General features: G+C 45.6%; 1 protein-coding gene across 11 annotated transcripts in view; it reads left to right on the forward strand.

Moving 5' to 3' along the window:
- Positions 1-24,360, forward strand: part of LOC121600421 (MOB kinase activator-like 2) — a 113,800-nt gene that overhangs the window by 34,584 nt on the left and 54,856 nt on the right. For 2 of the 11 annotated variants that reach the window (XM_041928989.1, XM_041928991.1), the window contains exon 2: positions 14,375-15,273. The exons of 7 other annotated variants lie outside the window; for them this stretch is intronic. In XM_041928989.1, coding sequence (XP_041784923.1) covers positions 15,092-15,273 — 182 coding nt within the window. In that variant the 5' untranslated portion in view covers positions 14,375-15,091. The remainder of the gene's footprint in view (positions 1-14,374; positions 15,274-24,360) is intronic. 2 more of the 11 variants (XM_041928990.1, XM_041928993.1) reach the window with 1 other exon arrangement.

Here is a 24,360-nt window from a genome sequence, read left to right on the forward strand (position 1 = left end):
CACACGCAGATGCACGGATTTCCGTATATGGTATGAGAGAGCATTAAAAAGAGTAGAAAAATCAAGCAATTATCCTTCCACCAGGTTTTCATTACAATTTTACGAACTAAAGTTTGATCTTTTGCGAAGAAATTTAATACTATCCTTTGCTTACGAAAAGATCGATTCAAAAAAATATTTTGAGTTACGGACAGCCCGACTGACGGATGGGTGGGAGAGTAGTTATCAGATTGTCTTCAAATTGAGAAAATAGAGTTAACCATAAAATGAAAATCTGTTCCCTTTTTCACGCTGGTGCTGCTGCTGCTGCCGCTAGTTAAAAGGGTCAAACTGTTAACACGCGAACGCCCATAAATAACGCAATAAATTCCTTTTAATCAACGTCTTCTAAAACGCTCCTCAAATGGAGCAGGCATGAACCAGCTGGAAGAACTTTCTCGCAATCGAATGGCTAAAGAAAGAAATCCCACCATCCCATTCTTGCTGGTGGTGTGGTCAATGGGTTATACATTAATTTTAAAAGCCATCGTCCACTCTTCTTAAGCCTCTCCCTAACGCTAACAACCAGCAGAGTGCAGGTCAAATGTCGCCAGCGCCGAATTTGATTTGGGTACTTTTCGTGCTATTTTAATGATAAATGGCTAGTTGTTTGTTTCGCTGCGATGAAAATGATGCTTTGAAATTATCATTAGGCAAACACGTTTTTTTTTTACAAATGAACTCACTTTTCTCACTACTGGCCTAAATATTCACTTCAAATTCCGGTCTTTAGAGCATGAGAGAGGCACCAAAAGAAATCAGCGCGAAGAAAGATATTCGCAAATGTGAACGCTATGCAAATGATCCTGATGCCGGGGAGATATCAATATTCATGTTATTTTTACTATAGGTTAAGCCTGAGGCTCGGAACACGTAATAGGAGCGATCTTTGCCCCCCAAAAATTCGCACACACGCACACGCTGCACCGAAAGCATCCGAAGCAACTTCCGGTGTGGGAATGTATGGATATGAGATAATAGGTGGGAATTACATAAAACCAAGCTGCTGTGGGCTGTCATGGCAGAGAGGAGAGCTTTTGCTAAATATGCAGAACACTCGAAGGATGCAGGCAGATGTATTTTTGGGAGGTTTTGTGGCGTCTCTGGATTTGCTTCATCCCCTCACTAAAACACACACACACAAAAAAGGCACAACGATAAATGATAATGAGGAAATCGGATCGAAATCTTATGGAAATTGGCGCCCCAGTATTGCGCGCGAATAACCGCCAATGTTCAACGTTCAACACTTTTTTTCGGCGGAACGAAGATCATCTGCCGCGTGTCTGTGCATATTAAGATGCATTTAAATGTTGGTTTATTATTTATACAGACCGTCCGACAGTGTGCTCGATCGATCGATGTTTTTGTTGTCTTGCTGTGGAAGCTATCATTTTTAATGGTTTTTATTACCTATGCAAATGGAATGTCGATGGTGGTACTACTTCCATTATTAAGTAACAGTTGGATGCTCTTTTTCCGAATATGTTATAAAAGAGAGGTCATGTTATGATTTTTTTTTTGTCAAAGCCAATCCTCCAATCTGTAGCTTTTCAAATCTAATCAGTCATTCATATTCATATCTTGGGCAAAAAATGGAGGTCGTTGGGACAGGGCAAAACCTTACCATATTGTTTCAATATCGAACCATCTGCGCCTTCAGTTAGCACGATAGCAGCAGGGAAGGGAAGGTATCGATTCGGATACCGTTTGGCGGATCCTGTCTATCAGGCAAACCGGTGTGTTGCATAATTGATAGCAACTCTTTCCCTCGCTGCTGTGCAAATTGGAGGTTGGAGAAAATGATCTATCAAATATGGACGATTGCGGGAAAACTCCGGCACACAAACTGGGTCACAACATCACACTCGGTATCAGGTTTTTTGCCGAGAAATGCCCAGCAGGACAGGTAATAGAGATGTTTTGGGCATCCTTGCTACCTGGTTCTTGGAAATTAGAAGCATGGGAAGGGCTTGCTACCTCGCTGGTTGGTGTGTCAATTTATTCAATTTGCTTGATAAAATTTCCACGAGAAAATTGTCATACATCTTGGGGAGGAGGAGATAAGATTGCACAGCGAAGTGACGTGACAACTCCACGAATAAAAACGTCGTCGGATAAAAAGAGTGCAATAGATCGCTCGATCCCCTTGCTCTGTGGATGGAAGTATTCCCCAGTTGCGAAGTGGTGTGCCGTACCGGGAAGTTACATCATATAGGAGAAAGAAATGCTCTCGCCTTGGATGCAACAACTGGACGACAACGACGACGACGATGTCGGTCTTCCAAAAAAGGACTTGCAGTCTTGCAGAAGCTGAAGCCAGCAGGTTGTGAAGGGTGTGGAGTGAAATTATTATGCGAGTCATACAAGTTTAATTAGATATGCTCCTCTACATGGGTTTGTGCTGAGAGCGTTGTGTCTCTGTTACGCGAAGCCTCTGCGAAGCGGTAACTAAAAACTTAGCTCCCCAAACACTCCGAACCGAGAGAGAACAATTTCCTTTTTTCCCTCCTTCTGTCGAATGATTAAATCCGAAAACTAATCCAATCTAACCCGTGTTGGAAACTGTCAAACATTATTTATTTAGACAACCATTTTCCCCGCTCCCTTCTTTGTTGAATTTCTGATCCGATTGGATTTAGCGGCTAACCTACCTGCTTGATGTCTTGGCACCATATCCGATCGCCAACGTGGAGTAAAGAACCATTGCGGCTACTCATTTGCAAAATAGTCTCCGTTCCGGTACCTTGCCCCACGCTTGGGTTGGGCAAGGGCAAAAAAGGCCTTGAAGTGTTAATCAAATTAAGCATTATTGACCTCGCACCCACACCCACAAACACACCCAGACTTTCTGCAATACATCGTTTTTTGGGGGGTGTAAAACTAAGCGCCTCAAATCAACTTCAGATTATGAAGGTCGATTCGTGTTGTGGTGCCTTACACCGAGGAGAAATTCGGTGTTGCGTTCGGATTGTTGGCGTGTTGCGACCTCTGGTGGCTTCTGACCCCGATGTGTCGTTGCGAGTCACACAAGGTACCCTCACTCTCCTTCCCGGACGCAAGGGTCATCAATAAATCATGCTTATCCCTCGTTAAGTCTCGATAATGTAGCGCACCCGGAGGGTAGCGTTGTGTGATACGAAAGATTTCGGATTTTGTGTCGTTGGCGGTTCTGGCAGAGAGTAGTTTAGAACCGAGCTATAGCGAAAACTTTAATTTATGTAATGAGAGTGGACAGCAAGTATGTTTGGTGTTCAACCTTCTTCTTTGGGCCTCGATCGTTCGTCGTCGTCCCTCCACTAACTGCTAAATGCAGGTCACGCGAATGAGAGAAGACGCTTTCTCTCGGTCCGCTTCTTCGTGGCACCGGGTTTTTCTCCATAATTTGTGATGGTGGGCAAATCATTTTCCATTTTGCCATCCAACAGCCAGCGGGTGGGTGACGTTGTACCATCCCGTGACCGACCTGACCGCGGGCTTGGTGGGAGCATTTTCCATGTCGCGCTTCACTGTATAGCTCCTCCATCCCCAAGGGGCGAGGTAGTTCATCACTGTTCTGTTTTTTTTTGTTGTTAGTCGCTTTTCGTCGTTGGGGGCTCATCTTTCCTCATCGCGTGTAATGCCATTTGTGGATCACGCGCTAATCGCGTCTGGGAATTAGAACATGAGAATTGGATCTCGGCGATACTGTGGGCCCCGTGGGGGTTTTGCCCGGTTTCGTTGCCTGGTTGTGGTAGTAATGCTTTTTTTGTTACCACTCCTTGGTTTGGAAACGCTCAAACATCAGCTGGCTAGCAATTAATCACAAGCGATGAAGATGCGTTGAAAGGTGTCCAATAAATGGTTGTCGAGCACGGCGAAAAGAACATCGAACTTCGAGCCATAGAAACCTGCATTAATCTGAGATCGCTCACGTGAGGATTGATGGTGTTTCATGGACCAACGTCAACTATTTGCTAATTGAACCCCCAACCGAGATAGAGAGAGAGAAAAGCGAAAGATATTCCTCACATTCTATTGTTGGCGTTTCGCTGCAACTACTCGCTCGCTTGCGATAGAGATACCTCCCAATCTCATGAAAGGTTTTTCAAAGTGATGTTGCAAGCGCGACACAGGGCTTGTTGTAGCGTTTGCCATTATATCACCTCGATTACACGATACACACTCCATCCTCCCTCCCCCTTAGTGCCAATAGTTGTTCATTGTGATCTATTTTTCCATTCGCGATCTTAATGTCCACTGTTGCGGGAAGAAATGAAGGGCCTGTTTGGTAAATGGATTCCGCTCTTTGAAAGGCTTTACATGGGTTTATATAAGTGTAACTCCCTTTGGGAAGGGGTTGTTGATGTGAATACCACCAATCGACAAATGTGCAATGGAATCTACTTAAAAAGTGTTAAAACAGTTAGTTAGTGTTGATGATGATGGACATAATTGGGAGTCAATTTTCATCTCCAAAATCGTACAAACTTCAACTTCACTTTGTAATAATTTACAACTCTCTCTTCAATAAGGCCATTCTGGCAACGGTTGATTGCTAATCATTTGTCTGGTGATCTTTCGAGACGCACTCGAACTCGTGAGTTCGTTCGAAACCTTAAAGAGCAGTACCACCACTTACCAACTCCCGGCAGTGAAGTTAAGTTCCATCGTGAAACATTGGCCACTGTGCAACCATGCTTTCAATGTCACTAATTTACAGTCATACGCTAAGCAAGCAGGCAAACATTTCCAAACGCATGTCGACTTACCTTTCGTATCCCTCCAAAACCTTTACGCTCTTCAAGTCAGTCGTTAGTAGGCTCGTCCCAACATCAACTTGGCAAGATCTGTTTGTTGGTCTTCTACGTTCGCAGAAAACAATTACGGCCAGCTAAATGTGCGGGGAGTAGTTTTCGCGGTCATCCCAAATGATGTCTGTGGAGCTTTTTGGTGTAGAGGAAGGCGGTGGTCATTGCTTTTCCGTTTCCAGTGGACACTCAATCCCACTACCTCCGGTGGAGTTTAACCCAGTTAGGGTATTGCCTTTCAAAAAAGGCCAAACTCCTCCATTCCTCATCGCGATCGCAAGAAACCATGATTTCGTGTGGTTTGGATTGGAAGTTTGTTGTTTTACCGTTCACCACAATTGAACACTAGAGAGCCCTCCAAGGAAGGAGCACTCTGAACACTCTGGTCTGACGAATGTGTTGGCTGTTCGGTAGTAGACTTTGGAGGAAGATATTGCAAGTTGATCTCTGGTTGTCTGATCTTCGAGTCACCGGTAGTTGCCATACAATTGTGAGACTGGTCGTGCAAGATCGGCTGCTCGAATTAAGCGCCCGTTGCCAGCACCATCGCGTACCTTATGAATGGTTTCCAAGGTTTTGTTTTCTGTGCCTACTTGGGGGGAGGTGGGTTGGCAACTTTGGAGTCGCTTTCAGGTTCCATAATCGAATTAAACTGGGACGAATCGAACGCGACGGCCTGCACACCGCGCATTTGGAGATCACTGTTGATGTAACTGTGTTTTCCAATTATTCTTCCAACTGCAAATCACGAAAGATTGTTGCTTTTTGAAATTTGTGTTACATTTCCTAATGCTCTTGCGAACACTGTGTGACGTTAGCAATAGGAAAACGAATCTTGATTAGGTGTAATTGATCAACCGCAGATCGGCTTCATTATATACTTCCGAGACACGAACAACACAAACTGAATTGCAGAAAATCACGACCTACATCACGAGCGGTGGTGTGGCGCTCAATCTATAAATTGTGCTACGATTTTTTCTTTTTGTAGATTTTGAACTCAAATTTCAAGAAACTGCAAATTACAACCAGCAGATTCGATGTGGTTTTGTCTTGCTTTTTGCTACGGGACTTGCACGGGACTTCCCCTTGACGCTTCGGAATGGTTTATCTTGTCGATCGCGTTCTCATCCGACTTTTGACTGTTTTTGGAGGATCGCTAACTCCAAAAAACCGGTTTGCACTCGAAAGCTTCCACACACTGCAGCAGCAGCAGCATCATTGCCCGGAGGCCTGAGGATGGCGCCTGCTTCCAAAAATAAAACCTCCAGCTCCAGATCTGCCCTTTTCGGTTGGGTGCTATTAGAGGATGCTGTGCAATTTGGAGAGGAGGAATAAATTCTTTCGAGTTGATTCCTTTGAGTCAAAGTTTCAAAGGTGGGCACAAATTACACTAAATCATTCCAAATAATCTTCCTGCGGGTGTATGCAGCACATGCCACTCGCAAGAAGAGGGCAGAACCAAAACCATTAAGCAGCAGTATAAAGTGCAACCCGCCAAACAATCACGCGTGGTCAAGTTTATGTTCTGCAGGTTTCTGCCACCAACGAACAAAAAAGCGGCTCCGGCAAGATGCTGATTCATAATAGTGGGCCGGTTTTGTGTTCTGTAACTTCTTTTCATGCTCCTTCGATGGTTCCATTTTGCGTCTCGCAGTGATGTGTAATGGTCCGAATTTTTGGCAGTGGATCACCCGGAGTCACCCGTGCGCTCTTGGGCCTCAAACATCAATCATTTGGTGAAGAATTGATTCTCGGTAAACACAAGCGGAGACATGATGATGGAACAGTAGACGTTTGTTGTGAGCCGGATGTGTGTCTGGAGGAAGAGGAACGGAATGAGGAGGACCGAAAGACAAAATGGTTTCATTTTCATCGGAATGTTTGATGGATGAAAAAGAATAGCCCTTAGATGGAACCTTTTAGTTGGGCAGTCATATTTTCTGTTCGCTTCAGGATGTTTCTCTCTTTCTCTCACTTGAACACAACTCAAGATCTTGGCCGAGAGTTAAGGATAGAGCTTTCGTAGCACCAAGCTCGGTACGTGTTGTTGAACCACTCTTGTGCGGACGAGTTTCAGTCCGAGTTGTGTCTGGTCTGGCAAGAGCTTGGCGTTAATCATGGTTCAATGTCGTCGTATGCAAAAAAGATCACCACAAACAGTTTTTAGGCACGACACAACGGCAAGCTCGAGCCTTACGCAACTCGTCACGACAACAGCAGACACAGTTTGTTTAATGGCATAACGATATTCGCTTAACAGCAGCTGTTTAACTAGCCCTTCCAACAACGTCAGCAGCGAGATCCCTCACTATATCCTTGAAGTGGACTAGTATGTGTGTGTGTGTGTGCATGTCCGTGTTGAGGAGCTTTTAATTACTGCATCACGTGTCATGTGGTGGCATCACGACCACAACAAACATACCAACACAAAAAAGCTAATAACCTGGCAAGAACACACAAACTGAGGGTAAAAAAAAAAACAAAATCATCATGATGCGCCATCTCTAGAAGTGTCCCTCCTTTTCCATAAGGGTAATTATGGTTACCACTAGAGGCGAGGTATGTTGTTTTTGCGCTAGACTTTTTTTTACCTCGCGAGGATTTATGAGCGTGAGAGAATTGCTGGAAAATTACGTGAGTCGGCGCTGAACTAACGGAGTGGCGTGCCTTCGGGTTTAGGCTTCTCTCGAGGCTGCGCTACTGCCGTCTAGTTTGTTTGCTTCGTGGCCTTACCGGCAGACGCACAAAAGAGGGCTTGGCTTTCACGCGTACGACACGTTAACCTTGAGAGAGCCTCAAGGTGTGTGTGTGTTGTGACAGTGTCCGCCCGTTGTGTCCGTCAGCAATTTAATTACACTTTGCGTTGCTGTGCAGAAAAGTCTGCGGGGCATTACGGATTGGGATAGTGATGGAAAGTGAAATTCATAATTGAAAATTTGCGGATAATGTAATCAACGAACATATTATGTGTTGAGAGGAGAATACCCGTTACACATCAGCTCGTAGGGAAAGTGAGTGGAAATTTGTCTGTTGTGACTCATTGAGATGTAAGTACCACGACACGAGTCACACATTTATCTCTGACCTCTCTGGATCATCATGTTGGCCGATGTGGTGCTTTATTCAAATGGTATGTACCTCTCATAATCGCTCGTGTAAGAGCAGGTGGGAGAAGTACTACGGTGGTGCACAACAAACGATCACGTTTTCGTCAACAAGATCTGCTCCAGATTAGACGCCATGCTAGCTTTAGCCATAGGTGAAAGGGAAACCAAATGGGGGTTTCGTAGAAGGTAGACCAACACAAGCTGTATCGCTGTATCTGTATGTCCCACCGCTGCGGATACTGGTCACGGTGAAGATGTCGATCGTGACGGTTAGTGTCTATTCGCCGTGCCATAGCTTAGGACATGGTAAAGGCATCAGCATCAAAAGCATCCTAGCGATATCTGAGAAGTGTCTGCAAAGAATCGTGGCAACATATCTCGTCTTCTCGGACGTGTGTTAAGCCACGAAAGCGACTGCTGCTGGAATACAATGTGGAGTCCCCTGCTGTGCAGATCTCTTGGGTTCCATTGTCTGGATCGGGTGTTTCTTCGTCTTCTGCTCAAAAGGGCAATTAATCAGCCTTCACGTTGCCCCCGTCCGGTTGCTTGACGTTTGATGTACAGTGTGTATCACAAACAACGGCGGGCTCTGGAGAGGTACTCAGGAGGGAGACACGATGTACGATTGTTTTAGAGGGCTCTGATGATCCACAACCGCTGTGGGGAATAACCACACGGATTGGCCCACACTTCTAGACACAATGTCCAGCAACACGGGCAATGGTAAAGGAGATTCAGTGTCTGCAAAAGCGTGAGGGTAGATTTCTTCACTTCCTGGACAACACAGCAGCGCGATCGTTCACCGCTGGAACTACCATCTCTTGGACGCCAACAATTCCAGCTCAAACCGCAAACGGTCGTCGTGTCCCCCCATTATGCTGTCGAAGCAGTACGTTCTTCGCCTACACCAGAGCGTCCCAATGCCCTCCACACTTCTGAAGCTCTCCAACGACTTGATATAATCACCTACACTCTCACTTTTACTTCTTGTTTTACGAATCGCCATGGTAACGCAGTTGTGACCGGTACTCTACTGCTGCATACAATAGCACACTAAGTCTCTAGCTAGTAGTTGCTCTTTCGTTATGGCAAGGTACGACGCTCTTTGTCCGGTTCGTAAATGACTTCCTCGTTGGTGCGGCTACCGGTGCCGGGTAACTTCCCTTATTCAGTCGCCTTTGCACACGGAGGGTGGGGCGCAATGACCATTTGTAATTGTACTTTATGTACTTGCATGATCGTATATGAGGAATACGAAAGATCTATGGCGATCATACGATTGGCAAGAAAACAAAACCGTCTACCGGACGGTCGGTCGATGCCTGTGCTGACGTCACTGTAGCACTCAAAATATCCGTAATAAACGGGCAGTGAGTTGTGCTTTTTCCTTTGTGTATGTGTGTGTGTGTTTTGTATGGTCGATTGGATAGATCATTAGCGGTCAAGAATAGGCTACAGTACTGAAATTCTAAGGATGCACAATGGCTTTATGGGCTTTACGCGTTTGGTGGAATTTCCCCCCAAAAGAAAAGCTGCCATGTTGGAATTCCACCTAAAATCGGGCATAAGCAATTGAGTTCCAATTTTCAGATGTTATGATGGCGTTCATTTAGTGAGGTGAGCTCTCCCAATTTCCTCCCAGTCAATGTGTCTGAATCGCATCAGATTTACCACGGATCTAGAGTAATCCTCGGAACGGGAGCGGGAGAAGTGCAGTTAATGTTCCCATGAAATCAGCATCAATGTCTCGAACGAATCCCGGGTGGTATACAGCAAACAATGTCCGGAACTGTGGGCCCATGTTTAGGCACTACTCCCCACTATCGTTCGAAGGTGTTGTATTGCTGGTTGGCTTCAGCTGAGGTTAAAATCAAAGCCACGCGCAATTCTGTAAACGGATTTGTTCCATTATCCGTCCAGTCTCCGGGAACAGCGCGGTGTATTGTGCGCTCTGCTGCTGCTACTGATGATGTTGAAATCGCTGTTCTGGAGCAAATAGGATTACACGGCGTCGGAATGAAACCGGGCCAACAGCAACAATGTTGTTTGCATTTAGATATGTCTGTTGTACGTACGTTATGTTTGAAAGCACTCAGAACAAATCAAACATTTGCCGAGTAGATAAAGGTGTGAGATGTGGAATGCTTCGTAATGATTGTGGGGAGCTTCCGCTGTCGTGTACTTCACGGAAACTGTGGAAGCTTTTGAAAGGAAAAACACACATGCACATCTGCTGGGCTTGTTGCTGCTTCTTGGAAAACTCTTCTCCAGGCCAATATTACACGGTGTGTAATCGCTCGTGGAAGCATAACATTATTTCCTACTTGCGATTGCGATCAGTCTGAAGGTTTTTCCGCAACACGCGGGCACCGTCGCCAGTTTTTAACGCGCGCGTACAAACAAACTTACCCTCCCTAAAGTGGAGCTCACTCTCTGTGTCGGCTCCGGTTGACCTCGAGGAACTGATCTAAAGTCCCCGCTGCTGTTGATGTGTTACTAATATTGACCTAGAAAACAAGCGTTTCCGATTTTTCTTTATTGCACGTACAAAAATGCCCCAAATATCGACGTTTTTGATTGTTATTGTAAATTGTAAATTGTTTACCGCTTCCATGAGAGAGCATGAAGTAAAAATCAGCGCCTAAAAAAATGGAAATATACAGTCCATCACCTCGAAAATTTCACACGCACAATAAAAGCATGTGGCGTTTCATTTCAAACGTTTTCGAAACAGGAACACTCGTGTACCGATCGAATGGCGATATATATGTTATTTTTCCGAATCTTTTTTTTCCTACATTATTTGCTGGCCATGTGCTGCGCCGCGGTGGTTCCGTTCCGTTGCCGATGCCGAATTAGGGACGGTTTATTTTGCCGCAACCACGCTTTGTAAACATTTCCTTTTCCCCAAATAATGGCCATTTTTCGCACGAACCGAAGAGAAACGGTGAATATACATTTTTGTAGTTGTTGTTATTGTTGCTAAAGAGGACAACTACTACTTCTACTTTGGTGTGCTATGTTGGTGGCTTTGTTGGGTGCGTTTGTGATAGTAAATGTGGTGAATTTTGGACGAACATTACTTTGTTTGAGCCGGTCGGTTTTGTGTAGTGAAGAAAAACAAATAAAATTGTCATTTCTTACATCTGCAAACTACCTCTCAGGTCACTTCAGGTTGTTTTAAACAATCTTTTTACAACTTGAAACAGAAGGCAAAGGGATTCAGAGTTGTCCTATCCTTTTGTCCAACGCTCTATACTGTGCACCGAACAGTCAGAAGTACCTATTATCTTCTTATCATTTTCTAACTATGGATATGTTTACACTTTTGCATTTCCCAGCAGATGGCGCTGTTGTATGTTTGAGTTAGTATCATAAAATATTCAAGGCATGTGATGCATGACAGATGCATTCAGTTATGAACAGTTTCCTCCAGATTTGTTCAGTCCCTTCTTTGCTCAACATTTAAATGGTTTGACCACATTCTCAAGGGTGAGACACACGTGTGGTATCGTCTTACAATCGAAACTGAAACAATAGAGCATCTTTTATGCGTACATAGAGTTTTTGCCGGTTGACGGCCCACCAGACGGCGTTTGGTTGTCACAAACGCACAGTAAAATGGTTCCACACGGGGGCGGGTGGTGGTGGCAGTTGTAGGACTTCCATTTCGGTGGCCACCGGGAATAAAACAACCCCCCCGAAATGAGCGTGAGCGCCTTGAGAAAACGCACAATTAAAACCATTCTTTTGGCCCTTTGCCTGTGAGCGCGTGCGAAGATCTCTCCCCTCCTCGATGAGGAAGTTGGAGATATTTCAATTTGGTGGAGGTTTCAAGTGTCGCATTTTGACATCGCCTTTTAGGGGTTTGCGTTGTGTGTGTTGAAACGCAACGATAAACACAAGCAGCAGCAGCACTTGTTTTGCACGTGACATTGTACCATTAGAAGGCAAAGCCACTGCGGAGGGACAGGGGAAGTACTTTGAGAGAGGAGATGTGGCATATGTTTCTGGTAGTAGCTCCCTTTCCTTCTCATCTGATACGGGATGCAAGGTTCCTCTGTGACAGATGCAGATATGAACGCAAGCTCTCAAGTAACTTACGCAAAGTAGCGTAACGATCATAAAGAGTCTTGGTCGTTTGGCGTGACATTGTGGTTAGGCTTTGTTTCACAGGAGTCCCCTCTCAACCACATCCAGCCGACACGAAAGCAGCGCGCACTGTTGCTTGCGGTTGAAATGTCGGACCGACGGACCAGCGTCACGTCGCCCCTTCGGGTTCGGTTGCTCGAATTTCGTTGCCATGAAACGGTTCTATTGTTTTCTTAAGAGCGGGGCGGATTATGTAGTGTGGGACAACAGGAAGAAGGCACAAGGGTTTCCCGTTGCCACCCGCATGTTGTGCCGACCCCGAAAGTAAGTCAGAAATCATTCCTTGGATTCGTTGACAGATTGGATTAAACACGCGCTTTGTGAAACGAGAAAGGATTACCATCTCCTTCAGCTCGCTTTGTTTTCTCAAGTGGCTGCTTTGCTTTGTGGATGAGAGCGTGAGTTTAACATGAAAATTAAGGCTCCCCCCAAAAAATGAGGACAGAGATTAGTACGGCATATAATAAGTTAAATGTTCAGCTGCGTGTCTTTTGAATGGTTTAAGTCGGCTTTGCAAGTAGACCATCACGCGCGAAGAAAAGCTTGATGAAAATGTTTTTATTCGAAAAGTCATTGCTTTTGCTTGCACACTTATGCAATCAGATCAAACGAAGGCTGCTCTCCTTGCTCGATGCACGAAAGGAAAGGCTTCCCATTTTGAAAGTGAAAACAAACAGCACAACAAAAGCACTCTTCCTTCAACGGTGCGCGCATATTATGTTGCAATCTCATTCTCCTCCCCACTTTCGATCGATTCAAAGGCCGTTTTGCATGGTAAAAGCGCTGTTCGCCGCGTTTCTCCTCTCGCGAAGCACTGCTTCGTGACACACAGTGCAAAACAGTGTTGGAAAATGGTTCCTTAGTAGAACGACCATGCCTCTCGTTTTAAGTCGCCTCTCGTTCCCGTGCCTTCGTCACTTTAGGTGAGGTCGCGTATGGCTAAATGGGGGAAGGGAAACCAATTTACGTTCAATACACTTGGAGGCAAAGGACGGCCAAGTAGCGAAGGATATAAAATGTAAAACAATGTATGAGGGGATAGGTGCAATTTTGTAAGTGCGAAAGTGTGTCTTTCGGGCCGGGGGCGACTGCGTAACAATCGATAAAAAGTGCTCTGCCCTGCTGTTGCAAAGCTGCACCGCCGGTTCTGATGGGGACGGAGATAAGTGGTGTAAAGCCAGCTCTCCCTCTCGTACGTCAAACGTCTTGCTTCGTCTTTAGGAAGACGTGGAAACATCACCGTGTGGTGTGCAACCGGGATGATGTGTGTCATATCCAAGCCGTAGGTGAAACTGTAACTCAAACCAAAACAATAGACGCGCCTGCCAGATTGTGTTGATGGTCACCGCCCTCTCAGCCCCGGTGCAAGACGCAAAATGCGATGAGTTAAGAAACGATAAACTGCATTGAATGTAAATAATGCGTTGTTGTGATGGGGGCACTATCTCACTCTCTCGCCATTACAGTGATATGGGGTGTGATATAATTTGCCTTTTAATTTCTCATTTTTTGTTCCTACCATGTGTGCCATAGCTTTATCCAAATCCAAGTTACGTTCATTTTTATGAATAATTGTAAAGACTCCTTCAGCACACACACGTGGCTCTCTGGGAATTGGAAAGTGATGGAGAAACGTACAATTGAACGCGCGTTTTCGATAGTGTTTTTGTCGGTGTTTTTACTACTTCTCTGCGTTTTTCACCTTTGTTATCGTTTCTATTTTCTAGTGTTTGTTGTTTTATGTGCGTGTGCGTGCTCTGTACGTTTTTGCTTATGTTTGCCTTTAATTGTTCGCTTTGCATCCTCTTTTCCCTTTCGTTCCCCGCTGGACAGCTTTAAAGGTGGTTTTTTGCGTGTGTGTATTTCTTTTGTTTTCTATTGTCTTTATTAAACATATATGGTAATTGGAAGTTGGTTTAAGGGAAAAAACTGCAAGTGAAATGATTAAAATCAAATAGAACTACAAAAAAACTCAGCAAAAATATAAAAAAAAAACTGTACAAAAAATAAGGTACAAAAAAGTGAAAATGTGAAGGTGATAGTAATTAAGAAGTGAACAGAAGTGAAAAAGAAAGGATAGAAAGAAACAAAAAAAAATAATAGCACGTGTCACACAACACAATCTGACGCTCCTCGGCCAAAACAAAAACCAACAAAAACTCAAATGAAAACAAGACAAAACATAACTTTTTCAAAGTGCAATTTCCGTACGCGTTCTGTTCTCATTTCCTTTGCGATAAATTAGTAATCATCTTTCCTTTGTTTTTTCAACTATAACCACAGCAGCACCCTCAGCAACAGTTCCGTGAGTGATCGTGCAAGAGAAGAAGAAGAAAAAGAAGAAAAGTATAAATCAATTGAATCCAAGAGTGAAAGTGGGGTGAAAATAAGCAAAAGAAAGCAAAAGAAATTGAAAAAGAAATCTTCACCCGTCGCTCGCTAGATTGTATCGTAGTAGTCTTCGCGAAAACCAGGATGAAGGCGGGTAACCCTTCCCGTGTGTCGTCATAGTGGTGGTTGTGTGATAAGTGTTGTAGTTCTTTTTGTTTGTTGTCGAGGAGGGTGGTTTTTTTAAGTGTTTGTTTTGCTGCTCATGTGCTTTGTTTTAAGCATCATCCCCCCTTTTATCCACCTACCGTTTTGATCTGCGAGACAACAGCGCGCGAACATCGTGCGGGGCGCATCCTTGCAGCAGATAGGTTGTGTTTGTGAAAAGGAAAAGTTTTAAATGAAATAGAAAGAAAAGTTTCCTCACCAAAACGTTACGCGTGACGTGTGACGGCTGCTAGTACAAGTGGCTGAGGGGCTGTGCCTTCCGGCTGTGTCTGTCTCGACCCACCGCCTCGCCTGTCGTTCCCGGATCCTATCATTTAAAGGGTTGTGCGTGGCTGTTTGTGCGCGCGCGTGCGGGTGGGACGCGTTGGCGACAAGGGGGCAAGGACGACAACGCTGGAGGATACGCTCTTCCGGTTGAGCAAGTTGCGCGAACGTTTGAAGGCGATGCTTCGCTCACCGGCACATCTGATCGGACATGGGCCGGGAGCGGGCGGCGGTGGCGTGGTGGGACTGCACAGCCACGCTTCGTCGCCGCCCCACGCCCGGCCGTCGCTGTTCGATTCCTGTCACAGGAAAATCCGGCTCATCGGTGGCGGCCCAGTCGCATTTCTCGGTGGTTTAGTAGCGTAAGTATTGTGTAGGCGACGAACCCTACATGACGTGATCAACGCATGTCAAACTGATGATGAGGATGATGGTAGTTTAAGGTTGCTAAAAAGCTATATTGATCGATTCGAAAGAGCGAGAAACTATTAACACACTTTCCATGGATTAAGGTGCAGAAATTGTTAAAGCCCAGATGATCTTCGCTTGAGATCTGCTTCAGGTTTTTTGAGACCTTGTTTATGAGACTGAAAAAAAGACAATTTTCCACGCTCCGGTAGATAATGCGCCTCTTCTCTCCGAGTTTTTTGTATATACTTCTTTCCTTTCCATTCGGGCGCGCAAAACAATCTCACGATCTACATTCTTCGACCTGTGGCGTTGTTTGTTTTTTCATCATTCCCGGTAAATTGTAACACAATTTCCCGTCATCCGTTATGGAAAGATAGAACCCAATCCTTTCTTGAATGGTGTAAAATATGTGTTTGTTATTGTACACTCACAGAACAAAAAATCTGTCTCTCGAATTGAAGTGATCGTTGGAGTTGCGCTGGAAGTTACCCCATTCCGTCTGTTCCGTCCGTGTGTTAAACTTTCCCTTCGCAAGCTTCACAAATTGAAAAGTAAAAAAGAAGGCGAAGAAAACGGCACAGCCATTTGTTGTGGGAAGTGTTTTACGGTTGAGAGACTCACTCGCTGCTTTGGGGATTGAGCACCGATGCTCGATAATCTTTTGCTGCTTCGAAGCTGCAGCAGCAGCAGCAGCTGTGCTGCGTCTGGTGTGGAACGGTTGCGCGCATCATCGTAATGTCATTTTCCACCCGCAAAACACCCCCCCCCCCTCTCCCTCCTGGCTGTAGGGAGAAGCACGAGACCTTTCCAAGTGTCCCGATTTTTCCCGCCTTGGAGAAACTCGTCGGCTGAAGCAAGGGCAGCTGTGTATGTATGTAACGTGCCTGCGGTCTGCAATGAGCTGAATTTTCCCAGTGGAGATTTTCCCTGGAATCTGGTTCCGGGGGGAGGGTTAGCCGCTGGTCCCGTTACGTGGTGGCGGTGGAAAAGGCACATCAAAGGAGAAAGACACAACTGTGTGCAGCCGCCACCGCCGCCGACCGACGTTTCGGTTCGGCTGGAACGGGCAGCTGACAAATGGACAGCAAGCAAAGCAGCTTTTCGTCGAGCATGACGGATTCGGATTGTTGCTGCGGCAAAGCGGTAGGGAAATGTTTTTCCTGGAATACATTTTTCACCTTCACACAATTTACGAAACAAATGAAATTATGTGATTTGGTCGACCAATTCGATCCACCTTTTGTTAAGCGGAATGTATGAACAATAGAAGCTGCTTATTAATTTGAATTTATTTAACTTCACTTTCATATCATATTCTACAATACTGTAGTATTCCTGCCCTACTTGTCTTCCCAACGAAATATGTATATTGGTTTACTATCCCGAAAAACCGTCTGATCTTGCTGAACGTGTCTGATCCATCCAGACGGTCTACTTCAGAACGTTCAACCCAAGCACAACAATAAAGCGACCATAAAACCCCATTTCCCAGTCCAGTTTGGCTTACGGATTCAACTTCCATTTCTTGCTGACACGGCGGTTTTTTCACACAAACATTCACATACACTCAGCACTGTTGTATCGATTCTTTGCACGTCCGATCGATGATGGGAGCACATCAGATTGCAATAATGGTTAGTGTGTTTTTGTGTTATTACAGCTATAGCAAGAGACGTTTTCCTCCTCTGTGCGTGGGAAAATCGTATTCGAGATCGGTCTGCACGGGTGGAAGGAAAGTTCTGAAGAAATAAGCTACAGCGAAGAGGGAATTCGGCAGAACGATCGCGTTCCCATGAAAATGAAAGTTCTCAGGCTTTTCAGTGCATCTTCAGTTCGTTGCAAAATCACAGCTCATATTCCTCATGGCGTCGCAGTATGGACACCACAAATAAAAGTCCAGCTAGCACCACAACACCTTGCACGATGTACGCCACAAACTTAGGAACGGCGATGACTACGTTTTTCGTGTCGTTCAAGTGCCACTTCTTGCGACGAACCGATTCCACGCTACTGCCGCCCACCGATTGATCGAACATCGGTGTGTTGCAGTGCATCCGCTTTTCGAAGTACCGATCGAAAATGGCACAATCGCACGCAGTGTCCTTGTTGGTGGGTGGCGCCGAAGATGCGTTCAACCGTAAGAATCGGTAGTGCTTAAGCAGCATCTGTAGAGAACGCTCTACTTCCGATGCGTTTTGATCGCGCGATACGAACAGCCAGTACCGTTCGACGTAACGCTCCAGGTGCAGCATGTTGTTGCACATCTGCACGAACAGTAGCCGCGACGCATGGCCCCAGACTTCGTAGCCCACCTGCTCGAAGTTACACTTTTCGCTCATATCCGGGCTCATCTTTAGCTGAACGTGGCAGCAACGGCTATTGTCCTGGTAGGATTGTACCAGATCTACGTAGTACACCACGCTCACATTCTGACACCGCAGTGTCAGCTGCAGCCGGGTACGGTTTGCACATCGTACTACAAGATTGATACACCGCCAGTCTATGCCGCCGATCCGGAAGAATGTATCCGCCTGATAGCCCTTTTCATGGTGCGGTTCGTAGTCGACTGGGTACAGATACCACTCGTTGTTGGTGCTGTTACTTATCGTTTCATCATAGTTGTCACACATCTCATGTATGGATGTCCTATTGGTGGGAGGCTCTTTACATCTGCCGGGATATTCGTGTGCAGCTGCGATGTGGCAGAGAAAGAGCGAGTAGTACAACAAAAGCGAGATCATTATCACGACGACTACACCTCATGTAGCCTTTATGGTAGTGCACTTTAAACTAAACTGATGCTAGTGAAGCCTGAAACCAACTGAACCGAAGTGTGATAAACGCTGTAAGATCATTTAGAACTCAACCAATCAATAACGTTTTCAACATTTCAACATCGTCTGTTAATGATAATGGAGAACTAGTCTGGAAAAGAATAGAACGTGCGCTTGAACCTCAAAATCAATGTCCGACAGATGTATTCCAATTCTAACAATATCCAATGTCATATGATTCTTGTTATCGATTGATTGACTCCACTTCTCTGCTGCATTAAATATGAATACCAATGACGATTGCCCATATTCTTCTGGATCTATCTGTCATATGTTGAGGTACAACATCATGCTAATCGCTTTCTTTCTTTCTTTTTTTTTGCCTTCTACTTACAGGTAAGTGTTCAACCGAAAACAACAACCGTAACATTGGGCAATTGGCAGCACCTTAAGTGACTGTTTCTGGAAGTAACATTCTCGGGTGACGCTATACCATCAGCGTGTGCTCTAAGTAGCACTAGTAAGTGATTATCATAGCTGTCCGTCGAGCGGCTTCTACTGGTACTACAGGTGTCTGCTTTTCCGGGACAAGCGAAACTTGTTTCTGCTATCGCAACCTTCAATTAAAGGTGTGCCACTGGTCTCCCTCCCCAGAGTAGCTTACAGATCAGACCGACCGCTATATCTAACTGCAACGACTTAAGCTTCTTTTACAAAACTGTCACATGTGTTTTCACATGCAGTTTGTGTGTGTAACCTGATCCGCGTGGTGGGTTGGTGGGTGGTGGTCTGCTGTTCCGGGTGTTTGCGGTGATCTTGATCTCGTTCGTTCGTTCATTCTAGAGCCCTCCCCGGTACTAGAGAGCCGAGAGATATCCGAGTTCCTCTGCGAGTGCGTGCTTCGCTGATTTTTTTGATCGCGTGCGCGCGGCAAGTTCCACGAGCGGACAAGAACCTTTCCTCCTCTTCATCAGCGCTCGACAAACCGGAAAGTCAGTGTTCCATCCAGCTGAGCACAATGTCAACCGGACAAACCAGCCAGCCGGGAGAGATCGGGTATTGTTTTTCGCACTGTTGTACCGCGTCTGTGTTTGCAACTAGGGCAAATCCCAAAGAAACGCAACACGAACGTGTACGGACAGGAGTCACGTTCTACAGTGTGGGCTAATGGAGTTGGAGCCGTCGTAGCATAACGTACTACTAGACGAGAAACGGGGCATGGTCGACAACTATTTCTATCCGGAACAAGGCAAAACGTGCCGTTTAGACCATGGGAGGGACAACCACAATGCTTGGTGGATTTGTTTATTGCCGCCAATACCACTTTCAAACCTTTAAAGTAGAACTAGGCGCGCACCGCGTCAGTTTTCCAACGCGTTTCCATTCTCTTTGACAGAAAGTCAGTCTCCCTTTAATGTCCCACAACAATGCGCTTGGTCGGTAAGAAAGATGGCATGTGTATGCCATACCCCAGGAAAGAATTGCGCGCGTGAAGGTTAATTATTTTGTTTACCACAACTAGAACGGCACCACTTCTCGCGGGGGAAGAAACGCGCGTGCATCATCGGCCTGGAACCATCATCCGTGATTGTGTGTTCCGTCTGAGAGGATTTAGCACTAAGCAAAACAGGAGGGAACAACTGTCTTTGTCGTCGACGTCGTCGTCCCTTCCGCGATGCAGATCGCTCGGTTGGTGGCGCGTGGCCATAAAAGCGGGAAAGCTTTGTGTACGTCACCGACCACGCTGCATTGAAAAGAATGGTTATAATTGCAATTACGTTTGTTTTTCCTCTTCTTCTTTTTTGTAGATTGGATTATAATTTTGGCCACACACAATGCGACAGAGCCCTCTCTGTTTTTCGGTGCCATTTTTACCTTTGCCTAATTGGCATTATTCATTATATTTGCTAAATTATTAAAACGGTACTTTCAAAAACAAGACGCACAACCATCTCCACAGGCTACAAAAGCTTCGTGGTCATCGCCGTCGGTGTGTTGAATTAATTGCACCTTTAAAAGCGCCGATGCCACTAATGAATCGCAATTGTTGTGTTGTCCTTGGGTCGACGCTTGGTGCTGCTGCCTAATGCAATACGGTTCCGGGAGAGAAATGCATTTGGATACAAAACGAACCACCCCACAATGGCCTCTTCCGGGGAGGAAAAGAGTGGGGGAAAATCTGCATTATGAATTATCTGCACCCTCTAGAAAGCTCTAGTGTAAAGAGGAGAGAGTACCTCCTTCTATGCTCTTGTCCGGTTGTTTCTACACACACGGTCATCGTGGATAGAGATTACGCGAACACTCAGTGTTGTTTTTCCTCCGCGCGCGCGCGCGCTCGCCTGTGTTTGCATAATGCCTCGGCGCGCATGTATTCGAAGCGAAGTTGGTGGTTTGCAGTATGCCAACTCACTGCTGCCCTGAGTGTAAGGAGAAAAGGAAGGAGCGAAGCTTCTTATAAATTTGCAAACACACACACACAGCGGGGGAAGGTCGCGCAACTGCTGCACTTTTCCAACCAACCCGTGCGCGGTGACGGAAGCTATGTGTTATGGTTTGACCGCACGTGTTACGCTTTCCTCGGTGTGTGCCACAGCCCTACTCGCCTGTGGTCCGCTGCGCAATGGTCACGAAGATTCGTTTTCTTTGTACCAAAAAAAGCATTTAGAAAAAGGCACTTAGACCAAGGGAACGACGGAAGAAAAAGTGTTTTGCTCTACTGTTCCGGTAGCTGGAAGTGCAATGCTTTGTTGTTGACGTCTATCGACGTGCTTCCGCTAACCTTCAAAATCGGGGCGATAAAAGGAATTTTTGATTTGGTTTCATTGCTTCGATACTGTATAACAGCTCTTGTTTTTTTTTGGTTTTTTAAACGCAAAACTAGACAGATAATGTTGCACATTTGCACATTGGAGTCCCAAATGCTCTTTTCCATTCCATTTAATGGAAGCTGAATTGAATGCAGCTCCGTTTTGTTGCTCGTTTTGCATCGAAAAACGTGAGAAATAACTCTTCAAAGGCAGCCCGAAACTGTCATAAAGCATCATCACTCGATCATATTTCGCTTTTGACGGGAAAAATTCCAACAGAGCGCGCGCCTCATGCAAGAAAGACGACTAAAAGGGTACAAGAACAGGTAACGATGAATTGCCCCCAAAAAAGAAAAAAAGGAAGAAGGGAATGTCGGGTTCAAAAAACTGGCCAGAATGTTGAATGATGTAAGAGAGGGCCCCTTTTTATTTACAATGTAAAGCCCTTCTGCGTGTTTTAAGGGGAAAGCAAGCAGCAGGGCGTGAGGGTAGGCGAGAATGTGCGCGCGCCCACCAGCCTTACAGTCGAGATACGTCCCGAGAAGACACATTTTGGTCGGAAACGAGCGAAGATTCCACGAAGAAGAACATCTCCAGCGGCAGCACCAACGGATACTGTGCAAATATTGGTGCATCCGCTTGTCCACCACTCTCTCCTTCTCTTACTGTGCATGTGAACACCTTCCCACTGTGTAGAATGTCCCACCGTAGGATGTGAATTCAGTGGAAGGACGTTCAAGAGGGTGCCAGCAGGAAAACGAAAATGTAAATACCCATTCTTTGTGACTCCAATACCTTGCGATAGAAGGTAAGAGAGACGGGTTTGTCGGGAGAAATGTGCAGGACGAGGAAGAGTGAAACAAAAAGAAGAAGAACAAAACATCCTCGCGGTGGGCGACAGAGTGCAACAAATTTTAAATTAATCTTTCAAGGTTTCGTTTTTTTGGGAGGAAAAGCGTCATGGAGTGATGTGCGCTGCCTGTCTGGAGATGGATGTCGATGTGGAACGATGGGAAGCGTTAGCTTATGATTCTTCAAACACCGAAAAATCGGTAGAGAGAACGTTTGAGGATCAAATATTTACCCGTAAAACGTCAGTCATTCCATTGTGCCGGAACGGAGACCTTTTCCTCGAATGGTAATGGATTGGCGGATGATCGAGCTGTGGGGTACGATTTTTGGTTTCGTTTTCTCCAAAGAAATCCATCCATTGGGGTTTATGTTAGGACATCCGGAATTTTCAACAACGCCGTTTCAACAATGAAGACGACACACCGACATTCCCTTCTTTCTTTTTTTTTTTGGGGGCAATTCATCGTTACCTGTTCTTGTACCCTTACAATATCGATCGGCTAGTGCGCGAGGCACACAAATTGAATTGGTTTCTCGGTATCATAATTCTATTGCTTGTTGACATGGCTTTGATCTGTTTTGAGATGCAGACGAAATATAGTTTAACAATTGTTTCGTTTAATTCATCCGCTCGGTCGGTCCCCAAAGCCACCTGCTGCGGACCTGCTTGTGCTATAAATCCTCGAATGTAAATGGGCGCTTATCTTACCTTCGTCATTTAAATGTCAAGTGAATGGGCAAGTGTATAACTGTTTTCGAACCTGTGTTCGAAAGCACGTTACTCAGACACCTCTGTGGGAGAAGGAGAGCTCTGAAACACAGCATCGCTCCACTCGCGCAAACACGATGCGCTCATCGGTGCGTAAGTTCAAAAGGGATATGATTGAATCTTGCATAAATTTCTCGAGTGTGAATAAATCAGCTTCTTGAAAGCACATTCAAAGCGAAGACGAAACCCCAGTTTGATGTGCTGTATAATGGTCACAGTAACTTTAAGTAAGAGCCGTTTTTAATGTTGCAAATTGTGCAGTAAAAGGGACCAAACTCTCGTTTACACTGTATGATGGATTGTCCTCTTTTTTGCATACTGAACGGCACTTTAAAGTTTTAGCGTATATTGCAACTAGTGTGTGGGAGTAAAGGCGTCACTCGAACGCGAGGTTGTGCTCTACAGCGAACACTCACTAACGATGATTAATTGCTGGAAATTTACTTTTCTGTAACACGTTCCTTGGATTGTACCTCTGAATAAACTCACAACTCCCAAGCTTAAATCAGTACTATATATCCGTCAAAGGTCCACGGTCGGTTGTAGTTATGTCCCCTCGGGTGACAACCATCGATTGAAGGTGATCAACTGCCAATTGCTTATAGAGATGTAAGCGAAGAAGGAGCATTAGATAAGCTCATCGATGTTGAAAATATCATCGCTCCAAGGTTTACACTTGAATGTCGCCGAGTACGAAGGAAGAGTGATGACTTCGTTGGAGATACACAGACAAAGATAAAAGAGCAGCGTGGGCCTCAGCACAAACCAACCAACACCGCTCTATAGGATAAAAATTGATTTATCCACGATTAACTCCAGCGCCACCTCGACAACACAACCCTGGCTAGCAGCAGTGTGGTCTTCACCCACACAGAGTTCCAGTGCTTTGCATTCTGTTTGTCATACGATTAGAGACACCCACCTGAGGTTGGTTGTGCTGCTGCCCGGATCTCTTGAGCACACACACGCTGGTTCAAGGGAAATACCGTGGCCGACCCTGAAACACATGCTGCTTAGAGAAGGGGGCACTCGCGCACGAAACTGGGTTTCGTTAATTATCATCCGCCGTCGCCAAGGAACTGTCACATTCGTTCCGCAGTAGGCGCCGACATGCACGACATCAACGGGAGTTGTATGACGTCAGGAGCTACAAAGTGTGCAAATATGTTAAGCAGAAATGTTTAGCATACAGGAATTTTACTATGCGTGAGATACAGTTTTAATTGCAACTAGATATTAATGCCCAAATTTTAGGCCGCCATTATTCCGGTCGCTAAGCAAAAAGCCCTGTGTGTGTCAGTATACCGACTACCGATTGGCATTATTCAAGCTGTCATTTTCGCCTACTCTCGGTGTGTGTCCAGTCCGGACTGCTGGTGAGGTCGGCTCCGATGCATTTACGCTCTATCACACTGACAGCTGACCGGTTTGACTTGAGTTTAATTTAGGTTCACAGCTGATGGTGCCAGACCCGACCCGATGATGGTGATGATGATGATGATGATGCGGTTGCATGCATGAGCGCGCGTCTCTCTACTGTGTGCCGGTTGTGTTCGTTCGTCTCGCGTTAGCAGCAACAGCTTTGACAGCTGATGTTGCAATCGGTTTTACTACTTGCGCCTAGTGACCGCGACAGACAGACACACGGAACCGAGGAGAGTTTCGTGTCGCTTAGATATACTAAGGGGAGAGTGGTGGTAGGCTCTCGTCATTTTGACCTAGTCACACATGTGTAACCCGGTGGAAGACTCTTGTGAAAGAGGGGGGGGGGATATCGGATGTGTGGTAGCTTTTCAGCACCTCACAAATATTACGTACCTTTGCTCTCTCTCT

This window comes from Anopheles merus, chromosome 3L (genome assembly GCF_017562075.2).
Source record: "Anopheles merus strain MAF chromosome 3L, AmerM5.1, whole genome shotgun sequence".
Classification (NCBI taxonomy): domain Eukaryota; kingdom Metazoa; phylum Arthropoda; class Insecta; order Diptera; family Culicidae; genus Anopheles; species Anopheles merus.